Genomic DNA, 27,616 nt, shown 5'->3' with positions numbered 1-27,616 from the left:
AGAGATTTATGGTGAGACTGAGAGGAAATCGATGGTCGTTTCTGTCGTCTCCACATGGGAGGGTCGAAGCAGCGATTAGTGTCAACCTCATAACTCTCCAATAACAACCCACAGTGTTTCTTCTACGACAGAAGGATGTCCAGGGCTTCAGTCCTCTGCTTTAATAAACAAATGCATACAATTAAAATCCACTGTTGGCATCTGTTAGCCTACTTGTTATTTCTGATTTTAAAAAGAGTCATTATTATTCTAAGCTTATATATTTACAGTGTATAGACGACAGTGACTGCAGCTCCAACAGGAAGACAAATAGGCTTTGAGGCAGAGTGAGGGAAGAGCAAAGCTTGTAGTGACAATATTATAATTCACAATAAGAGCAATGAAATGGTTGTTGGTGTAACTCAGAGGCCTCTGGGAATTTTTCACAATAATGGCAAATACATATAAGGCTTAAAGCGTGACACTAAACCACATCACTGGGCTTCAACATCTTTGTTCCTGTTGCTTTCATCGTGGAGGCTTGGCTTCACTTGAGCTACGTACCTTTTACTGAATTAAAACTATCAGCTGCGTTCGTGTCGTTTTCGTCGTTTGATATCGGCTCGTTCAAGGACAAGCTAGCTGAGCTACGTATCGCCGTGTTTTAGCAGCCGAGACGTTTATTCAGCTGCTTCAACGCCTTCTTGTTTTAGCCTTCTTGTTTTAGCTTTAGACGTCAGTTGGAGTCAGCACTTCCTGTACGACCTCTGTCATCATTGGGCTTTGTAACACCTCTACAGACAACAATAAGTGGCGTCAATGTTTATACAGTCTTACATCTACAGGTTACAACACTTAGACGTGTAAAGCAGAGGTGATGAATGCTGATGTATAGACGTTAAACAATAACATTAATGTGAGCTGCTGCACCAGGCTGTCAACGACTACACTGTGCAGAACGGTTTTTCCCTGACATGCTTCATTGAACTGCACCTCTCAGCTGCCCTCAGTCTGACTCCCTTCAGTCCATTTTACAGCGAGCAAAGCCAAAATGGATGCAGAGAGCTGACGTCACCGTGTTTGACATGGTGTTGCTAGACGCTTCAGTGCCACCAGGGTGACGGTGCACACCCAGAGCCCAAGCAGGGGAATGATGACGTGACTCATGTTCGGCTCCCAACAGGGACTATGCAGCCAGGGAGCAGCAACGACCCAGTGAGCCTAACAACCAATCATGACACCCTCCTCTCTGTCGTTGGCCTGGATGAACCTGGAGCCATGCAGGAACACGGTGCAGCTGAATAAAACTGTCACTTCCTGCGTGGCTCTGTGGAGATGTCGCCCTGTGGTCGGTGAAGAAGAGCAGAAATTGGAGCCGGGCCGCGTGGAGAGTTTTTCTTTTTTTTATCGCACCTATACATCACGGCTGAGGGACGAGTCTGCTCCAGCACCTCTGTCCTTGTGGCCAGAAAACAAGACATGAATAATGGATGGATCCCTCGCACAGCTCTGCAGGACTCCCCTTGAGGCTCAGGCCAGAGTTGCTGATAGGAAAGTGATGGATGAGGACGGATGTGAAATACGGGTCGATTGGTTAAAATACAGAGTTGGCCTGGAAACGACTAAAAATCTGCTTTTGTTGTGCACTGTCTGTGTTTGTTTGTGCATGTAGCGTGCCCAATGTATGAAGGCTGTAGTCCTCGTTGCAGCAGCTGAGGGTTTGAATCCGACCTCGACCGTTTACTGCCTGTCATCCCCCACTCTCTCCTCCCAACTTTTCCTTTCTTCCTTAAGCTGTCCTGTCTAAAAAAAAAAGACTTAGGCTTTTCTTCTAGCTGATCATTTTCAATATGGCTGCCACCGTCGCTGGGATTCAGAACGCCTCTTCAAAAACCAAGGCTAGGTCCATGTTTTATACAGTTTATGCTTTAGATTATGTTTCAATGCAGAGTGAATTTTTACCTAAAGAGCCACACTGCTAGCACGTCCAAAGAGGTTTTTAAAACGGGGTATCTAAAGCTTTCATGAGCGGCACATAGGTTAAACAGCGGCGTCTGTAGTGCGTCTCATCTCCACAGTCAGCAGTTCGAACAGCTTGTTTTCCGATGCTCAGCAGTTTGACCCGACTATTGTTGAGGTTGTATATATTTATATCGACAGCTGCCTTGCTTTTCTTTTCCACCTCGGTGAGCTGATCTGAAACGACCACACGGCTGAGTCTTGTGGGGGAACCTCTTCAAACGGAGCGAGCGTGTAGGCCGTGTTTACCCGACCCTGATGCACTCCAGAGAGCGGAGAGGACGCTCCTGCTGAGCTCTCAGGGTCTTTCCAGCGTGAATATATAAAGTTAGATTTGGATGTTGTGTGCTTCAAAAGTCCTCATTAGCTGTTTTTTTGGGCTGTGCAGAATAATGGATCAAATACGCATGTTTTCTGTAGTCAGGATGAAAGGCTTCACAAATCCTACAGACTATCCGATAAACTACTTTTGAACATCGACTGCAGCAGAATAACATCATCCATCGGTTTGTTGACTGCAGAGTTTTGTAAAGCCTCGAGTTTGACATTAATCCCACAGTGGAAAAAGTTGCCATGACGTCACACAAAGGGTCGGTAGCCCGAATGTTGTTATTGTGTGTTACTGTTACGCTCCAGGTTTAACTCATGTTAACTTTGCAAATCTGTGCTACTGTTTTAATTTCCAATCTTCCCCATGAGAAAGTACAAAGACGATACTGAGATAGGTTCAAGGTTCTTTATTTGTCAATTCCAAAATATGTCAGACATACAGTGAAATCGAAATTACGTTTCCCCCCTCCCCACGGTGCGATGTAGATAAAAGGGTACGGTAAATAAAATAAAACAAGGTAAAAAAGATAAATAATATTTACATTAATAAACCTAAATGTGCAAAAGTACTAAGTTAAATAAAATGGAGTATAGAACAAGATTATAAGAAAGGTGAAACTTGTGCATGCGTGCACAGGCAATATGAAGAATTAACGAAAGTGCTGCTGTTTTTCTTTTCTGCACTTTGGTTTGCTGTCGCTCAGAAGGTATGAGAAAAAATGATCAACCGAAGATGTTCAATCTATCGATAATAATGCACTTGGATGCAATTTGCACAAGTTTATGTCACGGAAAAATACTCAATAAGACATTTAAAGGAATGTTTTTTTTTTTTTTCATGTCAAATTTAAATGTACAGTATGTACTCTTAGAATTTCCTTCAGTGTCTTCCTTTATCTGTGTGGTCATGATCAGCATTGTGATGAGCCTCAGGGACGATCCATCAGAGGAGAAAATCACTGCAGGCGTCATGACGAGAAATCAAAGATGTCAAGTGAAATTAATTCAGCACTGCATGACATTATCAGCCATCTGCAGGTCTGAGGACTCACCACTAACTGAATCATACCTCTCTCTCTCTCTCTCTCTCTCTCTCTCTCTCTCTCTCTCTCTCTCTCCTTTTCTATCTAATTCTCACTCTCCCCTCTCGCTCACACTCTCTCACTGCTGCGTCTGTGCTGTCAAAAGAGCTTCAAGATTGAATTCAACGTGTGAATTAAAGTGGAGAGAAGAAAGGAGCAACTTCACAAAACTCCGCTTCAGAGACTGTAAGACGGAGAAACATGGATTTATAAAAGTCTGTCCAGGAATGAGAAGATGTGATGTGTACAATCTGGATCATTCCCTGCAGACATTTTTTGCAGAAATGCAATAAAATTATGGTCCGACCGATATTGGATTTTTTTGGGCCTATACCGATATCAGGGAGAATTCAAATTCAAATAACGATAAATCAGCCTTCAGCTTTCTCAGCTTTATCTACGATCTTTAGATAGATTGATATTCACAGACATTTTATGTTTTAAAGCCTTCAATTATTTTTCTAATTCGCAGATAAAATGAGCTGATCCAATAGTCACGTTTTAAAAAATATATATAATAATAATAATAATAAAACAGTAATACAGTAGAGTAACAGTAATAATAAATAATAATAAATGAATCTGCTTCTCTTTAAATGTGATCAAATTGTGATTCCTTGTGATTTAGTGTCGCGTTTATCTTTGCATGAAGACAAACACACGTGCCACATCGTGACGTGTATTCCAATTGGAAAACACTCTTTCAGAAACCTGGTTAATGTCTTTGATCCTCTCTCACCTGTGTGATCGTCTTTTCCTTTCTGACACTCGACATCACTGCAGACGTGAAAGTTACGACATGCATGTTTTTATCATTATCTGTGGTGATGATGTGTCTGAAGATTCATTGAGCATGACGCTAACTTGTATGTGGAGTGTTAGTTTGCATGCTTGAAGCTGTGGGTTAGTTTGTACGAGGTGTGAATCTGAGTGCTGATGAAAGCTGAGGTTATATTTGGAGGGAGGGCGGGGGGGGGGGGGGTGACTCACACAGATAACGAAAGGCTGTTAATTGGATTCAGCTTGAATAGAATGTGAGAAATTTAAATGGAAAATGGTCGACCTGAGGAAAGAAATATTTCAGAGGCGGTTCCATTGTTCAGCAGCATTTTAACACTTTCAGCTCATAGACATGGACAGTACATGTTGTGGTTTGGAAATCTTGGTTTGTTTTCACCAAACATCCTGAAACCTCCGCCGCGTCAGGGTTGTTGATGCTTCTTCCTGGTTTGTTTGTGTTCTCTTTTGTCTCCGCAGAAAACATTGTTCAGCACTGATTTGACTTTTTGCCGTCTGTTCCTGCTTGATGTCTAAAAGACCGCAGCAGATGTTTTCACGAGAGCAACTCGGAAGATAATGAAATATTGTTCAGACATGGAAAGCAGTTTGCTACATTCTCCATGTTCATCTTGTTTGTTTAAAACAACCCGTTGGTGCCTCTCAGTCTAGCGCTGTTTATATTACTTTAAAGTTAAATTAACTGATTTTGGGGCTCTTGAGGGCGGGCTAACACATGTGCAAGGTAACATATTTTGTTGGGTCCATTTGGATTTGTCTTTCTCGACACACAGGGTGTAAGTTACTCTGAATGAGATGATTTCATTGAGCTTTTTGCTGTCACGTGATTGGACAGGAAAGGTGTGAAGAAAGAGGGTGACGAGGTGATGACCTCATCACCTGAATCAGATCAAAGACAGCAGTACCTCTTCTAAATCATGCAGACAGCAGCTAGATTACAAACTGGACTTATTGTCATATTCTAATTATGTGAACATAAAAGTCTGAGATCACTTATCCATCCCTCTAATGTCCTTCTGTTTCCATGGTCACTGTGTCAGGTTAATCCATATCAGAGACATACATTTAAGATGACGGACATGACAGACGACATGGTGGGACCTGAGCAGTCCTCATCACATCACAAAGACAAGCTGGGCTACCCGACACCCGGGTAGAAGACTGTCAACAAAAACAAATGTATCATTGTCGCCAGAGCTTTACAAACATCTGCTCTGTCTCATGTTTCCATCTTGCAGCATCATCGTTCTCCTTTTGCTCATCCACTTCGTCTGTTTATGCGTCTGACTTTTTGGACGTGCAGAGCGCTCTGTGCTCTCAATGGTCAGTGGCACAGAAGTGACAGAACTGCTGGACTTTGTGTCGGGAGGTCGTGAGGAGTCCCAGATGTGGCCTTGATTGTTGTCGATTGAGTGATCAGGCCATAACTTGTAGTGCGACGTCTGCAGCGGAGGCAAATACAGAAGAAGAAAATAGTCAGTCAGTCAAAGAGATAAATGGAGCGCAGAGTTTGGTGGCACTGCATCAAAGATGGTTTTATTCAGAGAATGTTGTTTGATGGGTCGAAGGGTTTAAAGGTCTCAGCGCTGTGTGCGAGCTGTTCACTGGTTTATTCTTCCTCATCCATCTCCTCAGAGCCCCGTAGCTTCCTGCCAGCAGCTGTCTGCGGCTAAACGCCTCTCGTATATCCACTGAGTAAGATATCTCTCCACGATCATCGAGTGCCAGAGCCTGACGTTACAAGGGAAATGTATTTTGAGTTGCTTCTTTTACCAGCTGCTCTTAACGTCTGACTTTTAACAGTGCAGCAAAGAGTAATTGTGAAAAGCTCAAGGCTATCAGCGAGACTTATGAATGGCCGTAATTCAGTGGTGTTGAAAGAGCGGCCTTGTCAGAGGCGGACTAATGTGGTTACAAGTCCTTCAGTGACAGCTGGAGATCTACTCTGCTGCTCTGAAAGGTAAATAGTTGAACTGTGGACAGATGTTATACTCTGTAACTCCTAGAAAGCTTCTCTTCTCAATCATACACTTAAAATACTCAATGTGCTTAAAGACATATATTTTGTTTTTTCACATCCCAGTATAACGTAAAGCTGGTGCTGCTGCTTCTGGATCCCTGTCAGCCTGCCTTTAAGCCTCATGTGTTTGTTGCACAAGTGTGTATGTGTGTGTGTGTGTGTGTGTGTGTGTGGGGTTGTGGTAGCGTGTGAAGTCGAACTTCCCGTCCCTCGTGTGTCTACTCTGCTCACTGGAAGAAAACGAGATAACATAATTAAGTCTTTCATCAGCAGCGAGCGACAACTGGCGCATTTGCTCGGTCCTCCTCCTCCCGAGTTTTAATTCATTATCAATTTGCTCTTCATTGAAGACGCCAGAGAAGTCTGCAGAACCTCTTTGTTTCACCATAACTCTTTATGCAGTGAGCTCATGTGTTCCTCTTTGTACGAAAACAAAACGAGTCTCCATTGAAGCCCATTTGCATACAAAGATGAAACTGGAGTAAGGGTTTTTTTTTTCTTTCTATGTCACGCTCGTGAGCGATGGTGGAGCCTTTTACATGCAGTGATGAAGTGGCCACAGCTGCACTGTAACCCTGCATGTGCACGCCAGGACTTGTTTGTTATTCATAGGCTGAGAGAGTAAGTCAACGCCCACTGTCATTTTCAGCTCTTGAAACGCTAATGGGATGTTGATTGGCTGTCTCGTTGCATTTAGCTGGCCTTGGTACAAAGGTTGTGACCATGACGACGGACCTGGATCACCCGACCAGCTCGTCTCCTCAGAGGGAAATGAAAACGTGATTGAGTCTCTGTGCAGAGAGGAGCGATAAAGACTCCAGCTGTTCATTGTTTGAAGTTAGAGACTTGAAAAGAGGATTAATTGTTCCAGCCGAGGAGGTAGAAGGTGACTGTTTAGGTTCTTATTTGAAATGACCTCTCAGGATATTAACAGCTCTCATTATACGACTTGATGGTAGATCCCTAAAAATATTAAGAAAAAAAAAACACGAAAGTAAGGATGGGAATCTGGATCTGTGAATCTCTCTGGAGATGTTTTAACTTCCTCGCGGTGAATCGCAATTACACAGTTAACAAGTTTAAATATTTTTTAAAGGATATATTTCACAGAAGCAATTAAAAACTATTCTTGAAAAAAAAAAATAATAATAATTCGTCGGTACTCCGAGGCAGAAAAACTCTTGTGGTACACGTTAGAGTTTGAAGCTCATTGGTGCCCATTCGTTTTTAATCTAAAAACCTTCAGGTCGTCAGAGTGGATCCATTTTTTACAGTGTAATAGTTTTGTAAGTGTTTATTGTAGTGTGAGGATGACCATCGTTTCACTGCAGTACAAAACATTTACAAGCCGTAAAGCTTCCTCCGTGCTCTATTTGTCTTCTCCTGGAGCAGTGCATGCTGGGTAATGCCAAAACTGAAGTCATTGCTTGTTTTTGCTCGCTGCTGTCAATTTGAAATTAATTCTCACACTGTGTAGTATTCTCAGCGTCTAGCCAACGTCCCATGAATATTTAAACACACCACTCCTTCCTTTGATTCTCCGCCTTTCTCTATTTTGTTATGAAACCTGCAAACAGGGTTGTTTCCTCTTTTCCTCCACACATCTTATCTTTAATGCATTCTGCCTGCTCTGTATGTTCAGTGAACCATTGCGTGTAGGCAACCGAACATGCACATACTCTCTCTGCGCCGTCATCCAGACCGAACTATAAATGTCTCGGGGGACGATGAATTTGAGGCCTGGGGTTTGCTGCTCGCTGCTCTTCTGGCAGCTTGTTTTTTAGCCATGAAATCTAATTTTCTGCAGCAGGATGGAGCCGAGAGGACGGAGAAGGGTCGACCGTCATGGCTGACGCGGCTTGGCGTGCATACTAAATGAGGAAATAGGGTTAGGGACTTAAAGCCAGGTATTTTGACTCTTCAGGAAACCTGTCCACTGTATTTCACAGAATGTGCTTTTAACTGTTTAACTCTTTTTGGCAGCTCTTTTACACAACATACTTTTACATGTATGCTGCATATGCATTGTCCATACTTGTAGGAAAAGAGCAGCGCAGCATCCGACATCCTATTTTTTCTGTCCAGATTTTGTTTTGACACGGTCTGACTATGGGACAGTTCGTGTTTAACCTGTCTGCTGGGTGACTGAAGACTTTTAGGTTCTTCTTGAAGGCTCATGCTTGACTCTTTTACATGCAAGTGAAAACTAAAATGAGCATTCATAGGATCTGATCCAGGCTGTGACAAAGCACCAAATGTCCTCACAACATTTGCTCATGATGTGATGCTGCCATTCAGAGTGACAAAGCGGCAAAAGAGCTGCAGCTTTCTTCCAGAGATGAATAATTGTCAGACATGGATAACTGTATAGATGTTTTACTGAATGGTGTCAGATTAACTGCAGGAGGTCTTATAGAGCTTCACTTTGATGAATATAAACGTAGCTCGGGGAACATTTGTTAGGCTGGAAATCTTAAGCAGCAGCACATCTCTTTTAGAGCGACGCTTTCAGCTGTTGACTGAGGGAGTAATCGAGCCGAACCTAAAGGCAGCGACACTGAGGAACACAGAGGTCCATTTGTTCCCGGCTGCTTGTTCCTGCAGTTCATCCTGAAATATTCAAGTTTTTCATCCTGCAAATGTTGCAGCTCAGAAACTTCTGCCTGGGGTCACAATCATAAATCAGTCAAACCTGCTGGTGTGGTGGTGACGCAGGCTTTACATTTCAGTAGAAATCCAGACAGTGAAGGGAAGAACCCAAAAAAATGTCTGTGCTCTCAGAAAATGTCATTAGATCCACCTCTTTAGTCCAGATTAAGCATTTTAGCTATTTCAAGACTTAATTACGTCCCTGTGATGTTTCCCCTTCAGTATCAATATTGCGGGCTGAAGAGATATCGTCTTCAGAGATAGCAGCAGAGACGTTGTGTGTGTGCAAGTCTGACTGTACATTGGAGTGGAGCTCTCGTCGTGTCGTGCACTCTCCATGCTTCATGAGACACCGTGAGGCATTCTGAATTCAAAGACTTGGACACAGATGTCACGCCGCTGCAGAATCAGTACGAACGTCTCAAGGCGTAAGGAGCTTTGTTAGCTTTCTTTGTCATCGTGCTGTTGTTGTGGAATTGCACTTTGAAAAGGGCGTCAGTAAGCCTGGAGTAAAACTGAAAGGCTCTGAAACGGCCTCATGTCATATTTATCATCCTTATGCTTCAGTATGTTCGTCTGCATCTTGATGTAAAGCTTTACATTTTGCAAGAAGGTCGGTACTAATGATACTGAATCAAATATCAGTAAGTAAGAGTTCTTTTATTGCTTTAATTTCTGGCATCTGGTTGCATCACGCTGTCATTACACATTCAGCTGTCATCGGATCAAAGCGATACTAAAATAGATTTAGCGTCTGTAATCTGTGTTTATTTAATGCTCTGTAGAAATCCTGACTGAGGGGAGATCCAAGAGAAAGCCCCATCTTCTCTGGTTTCGGTATCAGCTGGCTTTCAGTGAGGACGTTCTTAGAATCGGAGTCGTCCCAGCAGACCTGCGGGTCGTGTGATGTTCGCTCGGCAGCACTCACTGTCTGTTCAACGCCCTCGAGGCTTCGCAGGAAGCTTTCAGAGGTTTCCTCCCGCCTGCCGCCCCTCCTCCTCTTCTCTGTCTGAGCTGTTGTTTTTCCAAGACTACGGTGTCATGTTTCACAAATATCGCAAAAAACAAATAGGTTAGAAACATTTTAATGAACCGTAACACCAATAATAAGAGGGTCAGTGAGTCTGGAATCGCTGAAGGTCTATTAGACATTTTATTGTGTAAGCAAATGCCTCGTCTTCATCAGGCCTTATATACATTACATGGCTCATTGGTTTATTGATCAGTACACTGTCACTGCAGTCTGATCACTTGAGACAACGATAAATACACTGAGGAATATATATCCAATAATGGTGTGTGTAAATGTCTCGATTAATGAACAATAATATATCATGGAATAAAGTCGATTCATTCCTGTGTAAAGTGCTTGTGAGTTCACTTTATGTACACGATATGACAACATAAAAAAGTGTTATCAAACCCTTTTATACACAAGGAAATAATCCAATTATTTTTTCACTGGAGCAAAATATATGATAAACTGTGTTTTTTCCATTTGTGACATTTATTGTACTACTCCACTCGTTTATATTCAAGAAAAAAAATCAAACAGGAAGCTTAATGTTGAAGATGATTGCTGCATTCATGTGCTCCGGAGATGGTCTGCAGTTTGCAGTTTCCTTGTTGCTTTCAGTTCTGAATCAAACAACATGGTTGTGTAATATATTCAGAGAGTTTAAACTCAATGCTGATGCTTAATAACTTTTCTCGGTCACTCTGTGTGAACAAAAAAACGAAAAGTAATATCATGGTGTGATTTATATTTGAGCATAAAGTTTTGTGTAATATGTGAATTATGAAATTGTTTCTTACCATCAACAAAACATCAAGTTGGAAAATCTGTCACCTTTCTGGAGTTTTAAAGTTGTTCTGACTTGAGGAGACGTTTTTTTTTGGGGGGGGGGGGGGGGGTTTGCGATGAGTCCAAAACAACATGAATAAAATTACAATCATTAGCATGTCAGCTAACTTTCAGCATAAAGCATTTAACGCAAACAACCTAAAACAAATGTGAATTTTAACATTTTAATATGTAACAGGGGAAGGTTTAGATTTGAGGTTAGACCAGTAACATCCACTTTGTCGTACTTTGTGGATGAGGCCATATGCTAACATTAGCCGCTAGCTCTAGTCTCCTTCAGCTCAGTAGTTAGCTACACAAGATGGGATCACCTTTAACAAAACATATGAGTCCTCATTGTCAAATGTTTTTTTCTTGTAATGATTTAGATTTAAAATAAAGAAAAGAAGAAAAAACCTCTGCCTTGGGTTAGGGTAAAATATAATGATCCATATATTTGACAGTAAACGTATCCTTTGATATTAGCACACATTCCTCCTGAAGCAGGATGTTGAAGAGGGATAGACGTTAAATATTTGGCAGGTTTGGACCGGTGCAAAGAGGGAGGATGACTCAGAAGAGCTGGATGTTTGCCTGCACTGCTCTTGCAATACCCTCCCCTCCCAGATATTACTGTGGGCAGTGATATCGAGGAGAGTATGAATATTTTACATCTTGTGGATCGCTTCTCATTTTACTTTAAAATCCATGAAATTGCTGATTTTATGAGACGGTGTTTCACCTCTCTGTACTCTATTTTCTTATTGGACAAGGCTCTGGTTTTTGTCAAATAATCATCAATGTGACTCATCTACCATTATCTGAAGCTGTTTATGAGGAGGAAGGGAAATGGAGCAAGCAATATATTGTAGCGTGTGCAATGATTTTGACAGGAATTTAGAAATAAGGCGAGGATAAAGTACTTTGTTCAGGTTGTCTTATCTTAAATGGTTAAGAAAATAAAGGTAGAAAAAGGTTGCACATTGTGTTCCCTTTGGTGTGATACTACATTCTGCAGTACATTGTTTTCCAGTGTTAGTGGTCGTGTTGTTGGGTGCTGGCCGATCCTTCAGGCTGAACATTTCTCCTCCCCCCCCGAGCTGAGCTGCTGCTGCTGCTCTTTAAAGACTCCCAGGAAGCTACTACAACGACTTCAGTGTTGGCTACAGCTGCATGCAGACCCAGAGACCGGCTCTCTGGGGAAACACCGTCTGTGTTTGGTCTCACGAGCATACACACACACGCAGGAGTTATGATATTGTAGCAGACAAACGGTAGTAGTGTCTCGTCTGGGTGACCTTGGATGGCTCCAGCAGAAATGAGGGCTTTAGTAGATCAAGGTGCAGTTCGTTATAGAGTCAAACTACAATCTGTGTTACAAAAACTACAATATCCAGAAACTAGGCTCGATAGTTTCTACTCGAGCTATTCTGTTTATTTATTTGACTGCAAACTGCATTAAAACACCGACACCCCGTTCTGTTCTTTGCAGATTCTGCTTTGTGGACATTAAAGCTACAACAGGAACAACCCACATCACATCCCTGCTGAGTTTGTTTTGTCCATTAGTAGTGTAGCTGCCGTTTTCTTGGCACAGCATGCTCTCATTACGGTGACAAACAAGGGCAGCATCACACTGACTGACTGAGTGTCGTGGAAAAGATCAGGGTGGCCTGCTGATTGATTCACGATGGCTCTCTTTGTGCTCTGATGTGCTTCTCTGAGCTATTAGCTTCTCTCTTCTTTTTATTCTCTCCTGAAGTAAGAGCGTTACTGATTGTTGGGACTGAGAAAAGACAGGTAGTGATTAGAAGCGAGTGAGGGAGAGAGGATGACTTATGGACGAGTAAAAGTAAGGAAGATAATTTCAAGGATGGAGGCAAACTAGTTAATTAAAAGACAAACAAGTATGGTATGAAAAACAAATATTTCAGACTACTACTGCAGGGATTTATTCTTATTTTGTCTTTATTTGACAGGACAGCTGAAGAGAGACAGGAAGTGTTGGGAGGAGAGAGTTAGTGGGGGATGCAGAAAAGGACCATGGTTGGATTCGAACCCATGACGAGTACTGTAGCATCTGTACATTGTGTGCGCACTGTAACAGCTCAGCTACCAGGAATTATTCTGTTGGCTAATCTTGAACCCTTTTACTGCCGTCCTGTCTAATGTACGGAAACTCGGCGGACATAAATCCAAACATTGTATTTTTGCTCAGGTTTCCCGTTTTCCAAAATCTTGACTCATTAAACTTAAATTCTCAGACTTGCAAATCTTGTTTCCCAGTAACGATGAGTTTGTTCAATCTTTTTCTCTAAATCTTGAGAAATTAACTCATCATTTCAGGAACGCCGACGGATAAATATGTTTGAGATCTCAAAGAAAACAGCCAAAATGTTCTTCTTATCCCAAGAGAATGGAATAAAATAAAATGCATGGCATTTCAAAGATGTCACTTGATGTGTCGAGGTTTTAACGTGAGTTCACAGATTACAGTCATGAGTGTCCTCAGTAGGAACTTCTATAAACGCTGACCTGCTTGCACCACGCTGCAGCCCTGCTTGTTAATTACACACGTCTGTGTCACAGCAGGATCCATTATATGTCGTCTCTGCGGCGTGCCACTGTAAATGCCACGCTGTGAATTGTGCTGAGCCGAGGAGAGAGCTATGAGATAACTGCTGTTCAGTCAATACAGGCCACTGAGCTTCTGCACTGAGATGTCAGCCCTTTAAAGCTGTCATGTCCTTTTTTCTTCGGCCATTAGCGCTGAGCCAGATAACGTGTCCAGCAAATGGCAACATCGAAGTGAAAGCCAATGGTCCTTTTGTAATTCAGAGTAAATTGGCTCCGATGTAGATCTCTTTAAAATGTGCTTACAATGGATGTTTTTTTCCTCGTAAGCTGTCAGTGTGATGAATAGCTCTAACGCACAGTTTCCTTTTTTTTTTTTGTTCACAGGATTTGTTTTCCAAATCCACGCTGGCCAGAGATCAGCAGTGCCGAGGAGCAGGGAGCTGTCCGTGGTGCTGAATTCACCAGCCAACAGAAATCCCCATTTCACACTCATGAGCTTGGGCCGCTCGTGATAGCTCCCGATTCCTAGCAGCGACTGACCACCACCCCAAAATCCACGATGGAGGACGATGGTCGATACAGAGACGGCCGCCAGGATTTCATCCGTGGCGCCAAGGACATCGCCAAAGTGGCAAAGAAACAGGTTGGTAAGAAGGTGGGGCGCGGCGTGGACAAAGTGGCTGATGAGTACAGCAAGCGCTCCTACAAACGCTTCGAGGAGGAAGATGATGACGATGACTACGCAGGCGTGGCGGGTAACGATGGTGGATATTACCGCAACGACAGCCGAGCCAACGACGACGAAGGTCACAGTGATTCCACTGAAGGACACGACGAAGACGATGAGATCTACGAAGGTGAATACCAGGGAATCCCGAGGGCTGACTCCAGTAAACCCGGCGGTATGGACGGGGTGACGGCGCAGGCGCAGCAGTTCAGGGATCTTTCAGCCTACGAGGGCGAGAGGAGGAAAGACCAGGAGGAGCTGGCCCAGCAGTACGAGGCCATCCTGCAGGAGTGCGGCCACGGGAAGTTCCAGTGGACCCTCTACTTTGTCCTCGGGCTGGCGTTGATGGCAGATGGCGTGGAGATCTTTGTGGTCGGCTTCGTGCTTCCCTTTGCAGAGAAGGACATGTGTCTATCTGAGCCAAACAAGGGCATGCTGGGTAAGATTTCCTGACATCATATAAAATGTTTTTAAGTAGAAACTACAGCATGAGATACTTTTAAACCCCCAGTGAATGTTCAGGGATCAGGACGCTGCCGTTTCCTGCTTAAAGAAGCGTAAACAACAAAAACATTTATTTACAAAAGTAAGAAAGATGGTTGTGCCAGAACTTCCTTCACCCATGCCTGTCAACTGTAACACACACAAGAGAGCTCTGCTTTACCAGGGATGAGCATCGTTCTTTTTCTTTAACACCTGAGAGTCTTACTGTAACATCGACACTGAATCACACTTTTAAAATGATACATCTACAAAACAACATGATGAATGAATTCATGAAAACGGTTCCCTTAACGAGACTCAAAAACCACCCGAGTCATTACTCATCACTGTTGTCGTGACAGCCTCAATGAGAGATGCCACAGGTTTATCGTTGCCGTGGAAACAGCGCATATTATGTCAAAGGCCACTGCATAAGTTTCAAAACCTGCTGACTGGCAATTCTGTCGCAATCAAAAACAAAACAGAAAATCAGCTAAACCTTGACGTGAGGACTTGAGTGGTTCATTAGATTAAACACCTTAAATGTAAACACCTCATCCTCTGCTTCCCTTCAGCTGGACGCTGTGTGAGAGGACTATATGGACTTCCTCATGTTTGTCTCCTAACACTGAAAGCAGTTTTTGTTTCTCTTTGTACCGTGAAGTTAGCCAACCCTTCTTGATCATTTCAAATCCAATCATAGTCAGAAGCTGCTTCTCTGCCATTAAAAGAGGGAAGGGCCTTTAAAACAAGCTGTGCGATCAACAATCTGTTACCACACCCATCGTTGGCCGTGGTCACCATGCTGGACGTGCTGTCTCACCCGAACTTTCAGTCAACGAGAGCCAGAGCTGATCGGACCAACATCATTGATCAGACCAGGCTATAAACATGTTGCTTGCTGTTGATCTGGTGTCTATGTCACTTTTGAAGCTTCTGCAGTCTCGTGTTTAACCACCAGGTTGGATATTTTACCATTTCGTCCACTCTTATTTGAAATGTGTGATTTGCGACGAGTTAATTGGAAAGAAAAAGTGTATTGACATGCATGAATCCAAATATTAGTTAAAAAATGATCAATACCACAAAGTAGGACATCAGATGTTCAGATGTTTTATATAATGTTGGTGAATTAGACGAGATTACATAATTTCAGTTGAACTGTCCTGCTGCCGCTTCGATCAACATGGACTGATGTCTCCCTGCAGACGGTGAAGCCTGACTATTGATCGTCTGTGCTGTTTAAACGAACATCATGCATCCAGCATTAATGCCGACTGGAAGGTTATTGTTTAACAACAGTAATGCTCAAAGCCGCCACAATGCAGCCCAACTATTGGGCCTCCTGCCAAAATAATTCACATTGATCCCTTTTTTTTTTTAAAGGTCACGGCGTGGGCTGAAAGTGCAAGACGTTAAGATCCATATTTGCTTCTGTAACCTTTGATGCAGACAGGTTTGACGATAAAGTACAATATGTTCTTTTCAGTTCTACAATGTGCTGCTGGTCAGTGAGCTGCAGTGCTGCATCAGCGGGGGATGTGTGTGTGTGTGTGTGTGCCCTGTTGATTTGTTTGCCCATGTCCAAGGATCTCTTTACCAACATATACTCTGACTATTGTGCAGAAATAACCTGCAGGTTTCATGAAGAATCAGGAAATACAAACGATCAGATATGAAAGTGTGTCGGCGTTCCATCCGCGCGGCAGCATTAAAAATGCTTTTGAAGCTTTATCGGTTACTGGGTTGTGTGATTTTCCACGCACAGGATGAGGTATTGATTGCACTGCTGACATGTTCAGTGACCGACGTGTGTGAGGCTAAATGTGTCTGTCTGCTCTAATATCCAATAAATTCTGCATGTGTGTTATCAGGCAATGAGGGAAACATTAGAAGCTGTAGCAGTAGATGCATAAGAAACTAAAAAACTTCATATGTGTAGCTCTTTTATTTTTCTTTCTTTTCCTTTTTTGAAATGTAGTTTTGGGATATTACCTTTATTTAGAGACAGGACAGGAAAGAGAGCGAGGAGGGAAAGGAGGGCAATGTCGAATTTGAACCCGCTCACCAACTTTTACTACAGCCTCTGTACATAGGATGAGGGCACCAAGCACGAAGTCGCCCCCTTCTTGGACAATAAATAACTCAAGTACAGTCAACCCTCTCAAATTTTGCTGACAGAATTCTTGAATTAAATGTACTTTTTCTCACAGCAGGTGAGTCAAATCCCTCCCTTCTTGCTCTTTGGCTCAGTCTGTGCGACACCAAGGGGGAGCCAGTACGGAGACACTACCATCCCCAATTCCCTCCCCTCTCTCTCTTCCTGTTACGCAACATCCCTGACTCATGCTAGAGAGCCTCCTTTGCTCATGTCTCTCTGCATCCCATGATTCTCAGTGTCCTCAACCCCACCCCCACCCAATCCTCACCCTTTTCTCCCTCTCAACGAGGTCTAAATGGAGCCTTCTATGGCGTCACAGAGTGAGCCACTTTAACTCGACGCACTGTGGCGGAATCATACATTGTGTGCGTGTATTTGTACTGTATGTGTGTGACAGTGAGCTTCTGCGCACGTGTGAGCCGTGATTGGCTGCAGAATAATAACTCCCTCACTGCAGAGACGTACCCTGTGAGGGGCTCAGAGGCAAAAATCAAGAAAAGACCCTCATCTTTTCTACCCATTTAAACAGAAATGTGTGTTTCAACAGAGACTCCCAGCATGTTAACGTCTTTTTAAAAGGCCATGGTAATCATGACATCTTTATCTTTATAAACTATATAAAATAATCCTTTATTGATCCCCAGAGGGGGAAAATGAGGCTTTTAAAATGTTGGTAGAGAAGCACATCACTGAGACACTTTCACATTCAGCAGAGAACCTCTGAGTGCTTGTCATTGATTTGTCCTTGCTGTGAAGCTGCAGAGGTTGTGTCTGCATGCAGCGTTGGTTTAACCATCAAGTGAAGTAGAAGCTGAGGGTTTGCTCAGCAGCACAGGAAGGAGATTTCTAGATAAGTGCTGGATAAGCTGAAACCTCTTTGAATGTCAAATACACTTCACACTGTTGTGCTTTTTCCTCTTACTGCAAGGTAACACATCTGCATAAATAAACTTCTGCACATAATCATTCAGATATGTCTGGAGCCTTTTCTCTCTTCGGGGCCTCTGTGGCTGCAGTCTTTGCTCAGCTACATGCTAAACGGTCCTGTTTTGCATTGTTGCTCCTTGGAGGGGGACAAAATAATGTTCCCTGTCACGTAATGCTCCTGGTACAGAATCACTTCATGTTACACCACTACCCGCCCCATATAAGGAAAGTGGAAGAACCTTTCGTATTTTCTATATAACACGTACACAGGTTTACACACATTACTCTGTTATTGAGAGATATGCTGCACACACACACACACACACACACACACACACACACACACAGGCTGAAACACACACGCATGCACAAACATGATCTTACGGCTTTGCCTTGATCAAAGACACTTTGGCAGGGCTCAGGAAGTGAACAGGCATCTCTGCAGACACGGGACCAATTTACAGTAAAGACAGGGTCTGAACTGGGAATTGAAGTTTCTGATCCTGTATTCTATCATGTCTATAAACCCCTCTATTTCAGCCCTGCTCAGAACAGCCTGTTTCTGTGTCTGTAGCTTTAAATATGTAAATTAGCTGTATCTGACCACGCCCCCTCTCTGGAAGGGCTCGGGTGCACTCGGTCTTTCTCGCTCCATGTCCTATTGTTTACGGTGAGAAGGCAGACTCAGAGGGCAGAACAAACACCTAGCTGTAGGAGTGACACCCACCTGGGGGAGGGGCTACTGCCCTTTGTGATGTCATCAAGGGAACATCTCTGAACGGCCTGTTTGAGCACATATTTTTAAAAAGTGGAGCAGGCAGAAGACGGAGGGGATGGACTTTTCTCATCATTGCGGGATGTGTTGATGGACTAGGAACACATATGAGTGTCAGAGAAACATGGTGAAGTTTATTTTACATAATGTGTCACCTTTAATCAGCATGACATCTAAAACTACATCTCAGTGATACGAAGGATGTGAACTACCTGTGTCTTATCATGTTTTCTCTCTGCTCCTGTGGGAGACGCTGGCAGGGGGAAAAAAAATCAGTTGGCCAACCAGGTTAGATTCTGCAGCCTGCTGCTATAATTAGCTGTTTCTCTTCAGTAAATCATGGCGAACATTATTCCTGTCAGCGTGAATTAAGGATGCATGTTGTTGTCTTCAGCTAGCTTTGAAAGAGGAATATTCAGGCCACGAGGCAGCAGATGGTCTCATTTTAGTCATCCTGCTGGCAATATTGTTAGGATTGAATTTCAAACGTGGAGCGGTGACTTAAAAGGCGCCGCAGCCCCCTATTAGTTCTTGATTAGGTTTTTTTGGATTGAAACTGTATTATAAATACAGTGTTAGTTTCTGTTTAAAATAAAAAAGGTTTAGGTTCTCAGAGTCTTACCAAGAGTCTGTTTAAAGAGTACAAACCCACACAACAAATAAGCACCTGAGTAATAGTTTCATTTAAATGCAAAACAAAAAGGAGATGTTATTTCTTGTCCTGCTCTTTATTAGCGTTAGCAGTAATTTGAGTGTTTGAAACCGAGTGAAAAAAGGATTAAAGGAACTCTGAGCCAATCAAAGCTTTATGTTTATTTACATGCTCGTCAGTTTAATATGTGACCCTAAACTGTCTGTAGGTGTGGATGTGAGTATCACTGGTTGTCTCTCTCTGTATGTCAGTCCTGTGATTGGCTGACGATCAGTCCTGGGTGCACCCTGCCTCTCGTCCAATGACAGCTGAGCTGGGCTTCAGCCCTCGAGCAGGATGAGGTGCTGTGAATGTCGTTGTAGAAAAAGTGCCACACACACTGAAGTCCATTGACCATTTCATTGGCTAATGACAGGTTGGAGACGGCAGCACATACCTGATGTTTACCCGTTTTTGTCAGAGTGTTTGATTTAATAATTGCTGTCGGGAAATGAAGACAGTTTCAATAAATATAACAGAAATGTAATTCCTACGCTCTCTTTAATCGGCGGCTGCACTGATTTTATTAAAACATGCACTGACGTTGCATAATTCATCAGCCCATGGTGAGGAGTCTTGTTTGAATCTCGTGGTTTTCAGTCATCAGCAGTGAGGAGTGTGCCGTCTGACCGGCCGAGTCCTCCGATGGCTGATTGCATCCTCCTCCTCCAGCTCATTCAAAAAGCCCTGTGCGTTCTGGCAGAAAGGGAAAACCGGCTATTTATAGCCCCTTCTTCCCTGCCCCCCTCCCTCAGTCAACATGTACACAGACACACAACCCTGCAGTGGAACACACTTTGTTTTTCCATGTTCGGACACACACACAATTATACACAAATACACACTACCCTGGAGCCGTTTGGAGCTCTGTCACAGCTCAGACAGGCCACCATCCTCCCCGCCCCTTCTCTCTTTTTTTTTTCACTCACTCGTCACCCTCTCCTCCCCCCTCTTCCTCTCTGGAGTACGGAGATGCTCAGTGGTTTGAAGACTCCAGCCTCTCTCTTTCTGGACGTCCCTCATTTTGTTTCAGGCAAACCAAACGGGATTCAACAGTATCTTGGATGTGTTATAAAAAGGATTCAACAGAGAGCTGTCGTGGTTTGGAGTCGGCACACAGTGAAATGTTGAAGGGTGATAAATGCCCGACGAGGTTTGAAACTCATTAGGTGTCATAAAAGCATTTTAAATATTAACATTTACCAAATATTATCTTATTAACGTATTTGCACGCAGAAGGTGCTCTCAGAGAAACACCTTAGACGATCAAATGATATTTTAATGAACCCTTTCTCTCAGAAGAAAGAAAGTACAGGACAGGAATCACTTCAGGAGAATTTGTGCAAAACGAAGGTAATGTGTGGTAGAGGTAATGTAGTCCACAGAGTCTTTAATCTCATCTTGAGTTCCAGTCCATACACATCAAATTGTTATCTTTGTACCTTTTCCATAATGAAATCCTCGGGAGAAATGTGTTTTTGTTCGCCTTATGAAATTTATCTTCGCTTCAAATCCATTTCTAGGCATTCATTAGACGGTGCAAAAGAAATCCCCACGCTTACCCCAAAAATCACATCCTGCATGTGGTAAATGAAATGAAATGAAGCTTATATGACACAAATTCAATCTTCAAACTACCTGAAGTGCTTTTACAGAACAGGTTATATCTACCCACTCAGACAGACGTGGCATATGTTGAGCCTTCGTGATTATCAATCCCATTTATAAACTGCTGAAAAATCAGCTGGAGAAACTAGGGACTTCGTGTCTTGCTCATGGACACACCTGGGGATCGAACCCCAAGCTTCTGGTTGAGAGAAGAACGACTCTACCAACTGAGCCATAGCCGATATTGGAAATGCTTTCTTGATGATGGATGATTATTCACACCACAATAGATCCAAAAGTCTAAAGTGACTTATGTGCTCCAGAACCAGGAGATGGAGTCCATTTAATTATAATGTGGACGACTGTTCTTTTTAACTGAGTAAAATACAGAATTGAAGGTGTGATATTATTAATTGAAATATGAATCAGCAGATTATATTCCCTTTAAACATTTGTGACATTTTAATCCGCTTGTTGCTTTTACAATAAAAAAACAAAAAAAAGTGGAAAGACAAATGTCAGATGTTCTGTTAGCTGCAGGAAAAATACTTTGAGGTGCAGCTGAAGAGTCGCAGCTGTAAAAGTGTTTGACACCCTTTGCCTCATTTCTGGTGTTTTGTGCAGCTCATTCTGAGGTCACACCCGTGATGTCAATACATGAACTGAGCCTGTTGAAGGTGGCAATGCTGTTTGGGTTACGGTGGCCACTGAGGGCCATGTGCTCGGTTAGGTTACACATCAGAAGGGCGAGAGGGCATACACGCTTCTCAATGAGTGTCTGTCCTTTTTCATGAGGGCAAAAGTATTGTGTGTTATTTCAAAAAGAGTTCTGCTGCAAAAACGTCACTTTTTGACCCTAATATCAACTACTGCATTTTCCCAGATTTTTTTCTTCTTCTTCTTTTTACAGTTTGCATGAGATCATTATTTAGTGAAGGATTGTTCACACAATGGCTAAGGTTGAGAAAGATCAGTTTTAGCTGTAGAATGATATATAAGCCAACACTTACAGGGTTGAGTATAATATGTTGAAAAGTTTTACTCTCTACTAACATTTCAGGTGTTGCATCAGCTGAGATAGTTCCAGCGTAGGCAGAAGATATAACTTCAATCCTGCACCTTCTTCCTAATAGTCATCCATAAAATATGGTTTTCATGGGGTTAGGGTTAGGGTTAGGGTTCAGATCTGGATTCTTATTTGCTCGTCTGCTGATCAGTTCTAAATGACGTGTGAACGTAATTGTCAAACTGCTGCTCTTCGTTTCCTTAATGCTGGATTCTAAATTCTCTGATTGACTCTTTTAGGCTGTGAAACTGAAATGTATCAAGTTGTCTGAATCAGAAAGGTGAGATAACTTTTGGGATGAGGAGGAGCAGAGGGTTGAACTGGCTGTTTTGCGCTGGCAGTGTCTTCTCCGTGATAGATTATGAATGATGACTTTGATTTATAATCCTTCTGTCCAACAACAGAGTATAGTCGACCTGTCGACCTGTACGAAATCATCACCCAGCCCACCTGCTCCACGTAAATGTTCAAGATACTTAAATTCTGTTTTCACAAATTGGTCTCAATCGAACTTCATGCAGACTTTTTACTGAGGGGAGTGGCAGGAATAAATCAGTAAAACGTTGGCTGTTTATGTTCGCGCTTGTATCCCCTCTGGACAGTTTCAGGAGTGCGGTGCATGTGTGAAAGTGCGGCAGAGAGAGAGAGGCAGAGATAGTGATCCAGTGATGGTGAATGCTGAGCAGGCTGCCTGTTCAGCAACACAGCACACATAGATTGTCAGACAGCTTCACATAGGGAGATCCTGACAGCTCGGTCTCTCCTGGTCACTGTGGTCGTCTGTCTGTCGTTCTGTTCTTCTGTCTCTCTCTGCTGCTGCATTGCGGCGACGGCTAAGAGCCCAGCAATCATCTCTGGTTGTTGCTGCTATGAGCTGTTCTGTCAGGAGGAGAGGCTCACAGCTGTCTCCATGCTCTGCCAAACACACACACACACACACACACCACCCACGCACTGACAAAGTACACACTAAGAGAAAATGAAAATGTTGACAATACATGCTCACAGGAGTTAGCATTCGCAGACCCACCTGGGAACATGGAGACACACTAACATATGCACACAGAATATCCCCTGCAATCGATCAGAGGAGGGAGTGAAAGTCACCTTCTTCACATATCCAGCACTGCAGCGTTTAAACAGAAAAACACAGACAGTCAGAGGGAAGGAGGGACGACTCACACACACTGCAAACACACACATTTATCTGCACTTTAAACGTCTCTTTATGTCTAGTAGAAAGGGACAGCCCCATTTCATATCAGTCCAAAGCAAAGACATTCATAAGAATGAATGCTAAACGGGGATTTTCTTGTCATAAATATTGTATTCCGTCTGAATAATATCCAGCCAAGCATTTTTTCTTGTAAGACTCTTATTATCTGTAAGTCCAGGAATCACTGTATGATTGTAAAAAAAACAAAAAAAAAGTGTTGGGGGAATGTGTCTCATACTGTTCGAGTACATCTTTTATGGGGGATAAAATTTTAAAATATGCAGTAAAGAATTTAACCAGTCGGGAGCTGCAGAACGGGCTGTGATTGGCCGTCGTGCCCCCTTGTACACTCACAGCACAGCCAACAACATGCAGCTGGGCTAAAATTTGTCTGCAGCTTCAAAACTTAAACTTCAAATCAGAATCAGCAAATCAGAGTATCGCAAATAACATCCAAAAATATGAGCGCAAAGGATGGTATGTGAGAGGAAGATACCTTTTTTTCTTGTGCTTTGGCTTACTCTGATCTTTAACCGTATTCACGGTTCAAAGATGCGTACAGATGCATGGAGGAGGCAGACTTGCTCAATCGCAGTGCATCCTGGGAAATGTAGGCCCCTTCTGTCACAGCTCAGAGAGCAGGTTAACTCTGTTTTCTTGGTCAATAGAGCATGCTCCGAGGAATCATTTGCTTTAACTGACTACATTTATCTTGAACACTGATTGCACGTAACATTTCAGGTCAGTGAGATACGGGTGAAAGCTTGGGACCAAGTGCACCATCCAGACCCGGTTCTAGGATGGTTCTAAAGGATGCAGTGCACCTTCATTTTAAATCTCTGCACCTTCAGTTGAATGGATGCAAAAAAGAAAAAAAAACAGGATAGTTTGTTTTTTTATCTGACAGCAGTGACTCAGTTCCAGTTTGTTACATCCGTGATGTGATGGTCATCATGTGAAGCACGTGACCCGTCTGTTTACCGGGGAAACATGCTGCACCCCTTTAATCTCAGATGCGCTTTAAGTTGTTGTAGATCTGAGCCTGGAGCCATCAGTATGTATTTGTTTGTCGACTGATCAGATACTTGTTTGCCAACATTAATGAGGCATTAAAAGCTTTATTGGCTAAAGATGTGAAGTGAATTAATTTAAAATGGACGACATGCTTGACTCGAGGTTTGCTATAAGATGTGGAAACATTGTAGCCTACTGCTTGGGGAGGTTAGAGACAAACATTAGAGGTTAAATGGAGGCATGTGAGTTAATTTACAGCTTGACAAAAACAATGTAACGTCGATTTAAGAGTAGTTTTATTTTTTCGTTCTTAAAACGGAGCATACGATCTGAACACAGATGTCACAACCATCGGCTTTTTACCTTCTTATTCATTCAGGGTGATCTCAGCAATAACTCGTGTCACTGCAGACTCGGGCGGCGTGGAGGCTGCTGACAGGATGTCAATAAGGCAGCTAAGTGTGTGTGGTAATCGCAGAGGGAGAGAGGCCAGCTTGGAGAAGTTCATGACTTGTGAGTCATGTTAGCTCCTCGGATCAAACGGCTGGGTTGACACACTGCTGTTTGTTTCTGTTAGCAGCTGCTCTGCGTCCTTACAGAGACTTCTAGTAACCAAGGGAAAGAAGGCCCCGGCTTTATTTTCATGCATCCTTGAGTTTTTTTAGATGATTGTTTATGAATCAGTTTGACATTTTAACCTCAGTATTAATGCTCATTGTGAAGCTACAGCCAGTGGGAGATAAGCTAGGCTATTAAAACAGTCTGCCCAACGATATAAAATCCACTTACCAGCGCTGAATCCAACCAGCTGTAATAAAGACATTATTATGTGAATGATGAATGTTTCCCTCCCCTCAGTTTAAACTGCAAAGAAAACTTCCTGCTCATGTAGCAGCAATCCATATCCTGTATATCGGAGTAAGTCATCCTCGGTTGAAACTTGATTTAAATGCTCCACCGTGGTGTTAAGCCCTCTGGTGACCTCATCTCTGAACTTCCACGTACTCCGGTCCGTCAAACCCGAAAGGTCTCGCTCCCGTCGATAAAAAACGCTGCAGCAGACCATAACCGGAATATCACCAAACCCCCAAAAACATCCATTTAAATCTTCAAGCTTGACTTTCAGGGCTGATTTTATCATGGCTGGTGTTAAAGCACTCCTGGGTCTGATTCCCAAAAATGTTTAGGGACAGAAGTTGCATCAAAAGTTAGATTAAAAAGTTTAAGTCAACCAGCAGACTTGAACAGAAATGTAATAAACTAAGCACAAAGAATGTGCTTTTATGTACAGTTCAGGTGATTCTGTTGTCACTGTTTGGTGTTTTTGCTTTATACCCGAGAAGCCCAACAAAGGAGCTAAATCAGCTTCAATCCCTGGAAATGGAAATGTAATGAGAGTGGAAGTATTATCAACAAATTACCTGGTGAATAAAACCTCATTATCATGTCCTTTGTCTCTCTTCCCTTCCTCGTTATATCTCCCATTACAATCCCCTGCCATTCCCCTCTTCCTCCCCTATCTCTCTCTCTCTCTCTCTCTCTCTCCCTCTCTCTCTCTCTCTCTCTCTCTCTCTCTCTCTCTCTCTCTCTCTCTCTCTCTCTCTCTCTCTCTCTCTCTCTCTCTCTCTCTCTCTCCCCTCAGGTCTGATCGTGTACCTGGGGATGATGGTCGGGGCCTTCATTTGGGGCGGCCTGGCTGATCGGATCGGCCGACGACAGACCCTCCTCATCTCCCTCTCTATCAACAGCGTGTTTGCCTTCTTCTCATCCTTCGTCCAGGGATACATCTCCTTCCTCTTCTGCCGCCTGGCCTCTGGTGTGGGGTGAGGACACGAATGAGTCACACACACACGCACACACACACACACACACACACACACACAGCAGCCAGGCCTGGAAATGAAACAGTCACGACCGCTCTTGTGCATCGTTTGACTTGACAAGCACAGCAGTCCAACATGTCAGAGGACAGATACGAATGCGGAGCTTTTAATGGAAAAAAATCCACCCTCAGATTGTTGGGTGTTCAGGAGCTATTTTGCATTTCAGTGTAGGAATGTGATTTTCAACGGCCCTCGTTCCTTTGGATGGTTTTGTGTACTTGCATTTAAGGAGGTAATTTCATTAAGTAACATCCCCCATCTTCCTACGATGAGCCTGAACTTGAGTTTAATGGCGCATCAGCTCTCCAGGCTCCAGTGCATCCTGGTCTCCTCTTGTTTCTGCTTGTGTGGCTGAATGTCACCAAAATGGCAGCCAAATCTCTGATTTTCAAGGTCTGACTGGAAAGCATGACTTCCACCAGACTTCAGACTTTAATATCACAGTAACCTAGCTCAGAAATGAACTCTCTTTATTATTTTGAACTGTTGTGGCCTGTTCTGTTTCTGCCGCTTGCAGTTTGGTGAACTTGTCCAAATTGAGTCATCATGTTAACCACACTGCCCCCTTTCAAGTGGCAGAGCCCTGAGTTTGAATCTGTTCCCAGAATCTGTTCCCATCGGGTCGTAAACTGTTGTGATGGAAGATGTTCAACGAGGTCGTAAAGAAGCCGCTATCGACTGCAGTCAGCCGGGCGTTAATGGACGGCTTTTAAGACTTTAATGTTCATTCTTCATCAACCTCAAGGCTTCTCTGTCTTTTGTAAATCACTCGCTCGCTCTAATGATGCTTTAACTTGTTATTGATATTCACGTTTTTGTCCTTTATTGGCCTTTTTCATGTAACTGTACTTCTCTATACTCGTCTAACAGTCTATTAACCTCCACTTATGGGTCCATCCTCAGGTGTTTCTTCCACTCGCCTTTAAATCTCTGCTCCTCTCTGTTCTCCACAGCATCGGCGGCTCCATCCCCATCGTGTTTTCCTATTACTCGGAGTTCCTGGCTCAGGAAAAGCGAGGAGAGCATCTGAGCTGGCTCTGCATGTTTTGGATGATCGGCGGTATCTACGCCTCTGCCATGGCCTGGGCCATCATCCCACACTACGGTGAGAGGCTCGCACAGATCACTCCATCAAGAAGCCATTGTCAGAGTCAATATGTATGCTTGTTAGTCAGCGGATTAATCAGTCATTTTAATCATTTTTAATTGACATAAACATTTAGAAATAGGATGCTAGGGTTGAAGTAACTTCCTTCAGTACCTGACTAGTTCACTTGTGCTCATTATTTAGCTCCTGCAGCTGCATCTCAGCTCATGTTTTCTGTCCTCTTCCTCTCTCTTCTTATAGGCTGGAGTTTCCAGATGGGTTCGGCCTACCAGTTCCACAGCTGGCGTGTCTTTGTGCTGGTGTGTGCCTTACCCGCTGTGGCGGCCATCTCTGCCCTCACCACCATGCCTGAGAGCCCGCGCTTCTACCTGGAGGTCAGCACGTCAGCTCTCTGCACACTCAGACCTTGTGGAAAACATTATTGGAATGCATTTTTCTCTTCATGAATACACAAAGAGCCTTGAAACAGAAAAGCATCGGCGCGCTTGCACATTGGAGGACGCTGTGCTGCAGACGAAGCTCACGTTTTACAGAATATTTTGAATAGATAAATAAATGTGTAAATCCTAATCTAAACTGCAGGGTAGCACAATGTGAAAAGAGTATATCTAAAATCTTTCACTTTTCACTTCACTTTGAATTGTAACAGAGGAAAGAGTA

At 43.2% G+C, this 27,616-nt stretch overlaps 1 protein-coding gene across 2 annotated transcripts in view; it reads left to right on the top strand.

Moving 5' to 3' along the window:
- sv2a (synaptic vesicle glycoprotein 2A) overlaps window positions 1-27,616 on the top strand; it is a 215,272-nt gene that overhangs the window by 3,041 nt on the left and 184,615 nt on the right. For both annotated transcript variants that reach the window (XR_013778993.1, XM_079342914.1), the window contains exons 2-5: window positions 13,682-14,463; window positions 25,608-25,788; window positions 26,802-26,953; window positions 27,197-27,330. Coding sequence is in view for 1 of the 2 variants with exons in the window: in XM_079342914.1 (XP_079199040.1) it covers window positions 13,857-14,463; window positions 25,608-25,788; window positions 26,802-26,953; window positions 27,197-27,330 (1,074 nt within the window). In the remaining variant the exon portion in view is untranslated. The remainder of the gene's footprint in view (window positions 1-13,681; window positions 14,464-25,607; window positions 25,789-26,801; window positions 26,954-27,196; window positions 27,331-27,616) is intronic.

Source organism: Symphodus melops (genome assembly GCF_947650265.1).
Source record: "Symphodus melops genome assembly, chromosome: 5".
Classification (NCBI taxonomy): domain Eukaryota; kingdom Metazoa; phylum Chordata; class Actinopteri; order Labriformes; family Labridae; genus Symphodus; species Symphodus melops.
This window is presented reverse-complemented; position numbering and strand designations above follow the sequence as displayed.